The following is a 3,484-nucleotide window of genomic DNA, read 5'->3' as shown; positions in this document are numbered from 1 at the left end:
TCTAACCTTGCTAATCAGTCTCCCATGGGGAACTTTGTCGTACACCTTACTGAAGTCCATGTAGATCACATCTACTGCTCTGCCCGCATCAATCTTCTTTGTTACTTCTTGAAAAAATTCAATCAAGTTTGTGAGACATGATTTTCCACACACAAAGCCACGTTGACTATCCCTAATCAGTCCTTGCCTTTCCAAATACATGTACATCCTGTCCCTCAGGATTCCCTCCAACAACTTGCCCACCACCGATGTCAAGCTCACTGGTCTATAGTTCCCTGGGTTGTCCTTACCACCCTTCTTAAACAGTGGCACCACGTTAGCCAACCTCCAGTCTTCCGGCACCTCACCTGTGACTATCGATGATACAAATATCACAGTAAGAGGCCCCGCAATCACTTCCCTAGCTTCCCACAGAGTTTATGGGATGCATGGATAGGGTAAACAGACAAGGTATTTTCTTTGGGTTAGGGGAGTCCAGAACTAGGGGCATAGGCTTAGGGTGAGAGGGGAAAGATATAAAAGGGATCTAGGGGGCAACTTCTTCACTCAAAGGGTGGTGCATGTATGGAATGAGCTGCTGGGTGAAATGGTGGAGGCTGGTACAGTTTCAACATTTAAAAGGCATCTGGACGGGCATATGAATAAAAAGGGTTTAGAGGGATATGGGCCAAGTGTGAGGAAATGGGACTAGATTAGGTTGGGATATCTGGTTGGCATGGACGAGTTGGGCCGAAGGGTCTGTTTCCGTGCTATACATCTCTATGACTCTACGGACTGGTTGGACTGGAGGGTCTGTCTCTATGCTGTATGACTCAATGACACAAAATTCAGTACTTCATCCAGACTCATGTATTATTGAAGGTGAGGGGTGGTGAAGGCTCTGGGTGGGATCAAAATACGTATCCTCACATTATAAAGTGTTTTCCAAACAATACAAATAGGAAGGTCCCACTGCAAAGAGCAATGACCCCATGATCAGCAAGTCATCGAATGTTGGTGCCAGGGTCTGATGTTTAGCTTCTGTGAATCAGTTTAGCACTACCCTATCAATCTTTAAAGGAATGAACTGACTACAGAATTGTGGACATTCTCCAGTTTCCACACACTGCCTTCACTTTTCTACTTCTTGGAGTGAATAAAAAATCAGGAAGCTATACAACGTACTGTAGCAAAAGGTCTCTAAAAATAAATAGCTTGCACAATAATTTCCACAAAGATGATTCCAATGAACCCAAAGAACAGCCTTCTGAGCAGGGCTAATCAATTTTCTCACTGACATGCAGATTCCTTGTAGTGTTCTATCCCAGAGAAAGAAGCATATGGTGATATGCGTAATTTACTGAAACACGCTTTTCATTCATTCAGGAGAGAAACTCAGTCACTGAAATTTCCCTCCAGGTTTTAGAGTCATAGAGTCACAGAAATAGACTCCTTGGTCCAACTTGTCTGCGCCGACCAGACATCCCCAGTCCCATTGCCAGCATTTGGACATCCCATTTCCAAACCCTTCCTATTCATGTACCCATCCAGATGCCTTTTAAATTTTGCAATTGTACCCAGCCCCCACCACTTCCTCTGGCAGCTCATTCCATACATACATCACCCTCTGCTTGAAAATGTTACCCTCAGATCCCTTTTAAAACTTTATCCTCTCCCCTTAAAGCTATGCCCTCCAGTTTTGACCTTGACTATTTATCCTATCCATGCCCCTCATGATACTATAAACCTCTATAAGTTCACCCCTCAGCCTCTGATTTTCCAGGAAACAAAGCCCCAGCCTGTTCAGCCTCTCCCTATAGCTCAAACCCTCCAGTACCGGTAACATCCTCATAAATCTTTTCTGCACGCTCTCAAGTTTAGCAACATCCTTCCTGTAGAAGGGTGAGCAGAACTGTACACAGTATTCTAAAAGTGGCCTCACCACTTGTTGCTTTACATCTGACAGTGCATATAATAAATTTGATGAAATATCACTTGTCCTTTTTAACACCGAGAACATAAAATGGAGTCAGTCTTTTTTTAAGTGAAGCTCGTTCTGGACACAGTCACTTACCTTAGCTCCCTCCAAGTCACCCAGCTTGCTCTTTTTTCGAATTAATGTATTATAAAATGAAATGTCTGGCCTCACGCCATACTCTTCCATGAAAGCTACCAAGGAGGACTCGGATTGGCTGTTTGGTTCCACCACTTCAGCCAAAAGTGTGAAGGTTTTAATGTCTGGAGGCGCACTGTCTTCCTTCATCTTATTTAGAAAGCCATTCAGACACCCAATCAGTGCTAGCCTGTCAGGTGGCGTAGCTACTGTTCCTAAGGAAACAAGATTCTTCTTGTTGACTTGAACATCGAGTAGATTAGGTAGATGTGCAGTTTCAGGAAGCTTGCTGGAGTCTGAATCAACTGCAAATATTTGGGATCTGGGAACTAGTTCCAAAATGGGCACTCCTTGTGACACCAGCTCTTTCTCTTGCCCATTGTTGGACAGTAGGTTCTGTGCTTCCATTAGTTTTGGTAAAGTTTCACCACTCTGCTCAGCCTCTGGTTCAGAGACTCTGCAGGTGGTTGGTTGATCAGAAGCCTGTCCAAGTAACTGCTCTTCCAATAGACCAACCACCATCGTTGTTATATTTTTGCTGCTTCTCGCCTCCTTTTGGCCTTTGACACTCCGAACCCTCCGGTGCTGCTTCAGCTGCCATACATCACCGTCATCGGCCAATAGCAACCGTGAGGCCACGGCAGGGTCCCCGAGACCACAGTCCCTCGTGGCTCGCAGCAGCAGGTTGTAGCTCTTGACATCGGGCTTCACACCCAGTTTCAACATCTCTCGCCAAATCTGCAAGGAAGAGAGAGAATAAGAAAATCAATTCAGCGTTCAAACAGATTCCCTCAACATGTGATTTCCACAGTATCTACAATTATCGACCTAACTCGTAACAAAGAGCACTAAAATCTTTGGGTTCTTTTAAAGTGAGAGGGGAAAGATAAAAAAAGGACCTAAAGTGCAACTTTTTCACAAAGAGGTGGTGTGTGTGTATGAAATGAGTTGCCAGAGGAAGTGGTGGAGGATGGGACAATGACAACATTTAAAAGGCATGTGGATGGATATATGAATAGGGAGGGTTTAGAGGGATATGGGCCAAATGCTGGCAAATGGGACTGGATTAATTTAGGATATGTGGTCGGCTTGGGCGAGTTGGATCAAAGGGTCTGTTTCCGTGTCGTACAATTCTATGACTCTAAACAAGTAACCCATCCTAGGGGGAGATAATGGATTTACAATCCATAGAGTCAGGTCATGTTCATGGGACCAGGGTTCAAATTCCACCACGGCTGAAAGTGAAATCTGAATTCAGTAAAAGTCTAATAATGGCAATGAAACTACTGTTGATTGCGATTTTAAAAATCGAAATGTGTGTGTGTATGTATGTATGTGTATATATATATATATATATATATATGTATGTGTATGTATATATATGTATATATA

The 3,484-nt window shown here is 43.7% G+C and overlaps 1 protein-coding gene across 1 annotated transcript in view; it reads right to left on the bottom strand.

The window, feature by feature from the left end:
* The window catches only part of ptcd1 (pentatricopeptide repeat domain 1), a 31,607-nt gene that overhangs the window by 8,861 nt on the left and 19,262 nt on the right, over nucleotides 1-3,484 (bottom strand). The window contains exon 6 of the mRNA XM_043711291.1: nucleotides 2,054-2,830. Within this exon, the coding sequence (XP_043567226.1) occupies nucleotides 2,054-2,830 (777 nt within the window). The remainder of the gene's footprint in view (nucleotides 1-2,053; nucleotides 2,831-3,484) is intronic.

Source organism: Chiloscyllium plagiosum, chromosome 21 (assembly GCF_004010195.1).
Source record: "Chiloscyllium plagiosum isolate BGI_BamShark_2017 chromosome 21, ASM401019v2, whole genome shotgun sequence".
NCBI classification, from domain to species: domain Eukaryota; kingdom Metazoa; phylum Chordata; class Chondrichthyes; order Orectolobiformes; family Hemiscylliidae; genus Chiloscyllium; species Chiloscyllium plagiosum.
The sequence above is the reverse complement of the archived record's forward strand: the minus strand, read 5'-3'. Positions and strand labels throughout refer to the sequence as shown.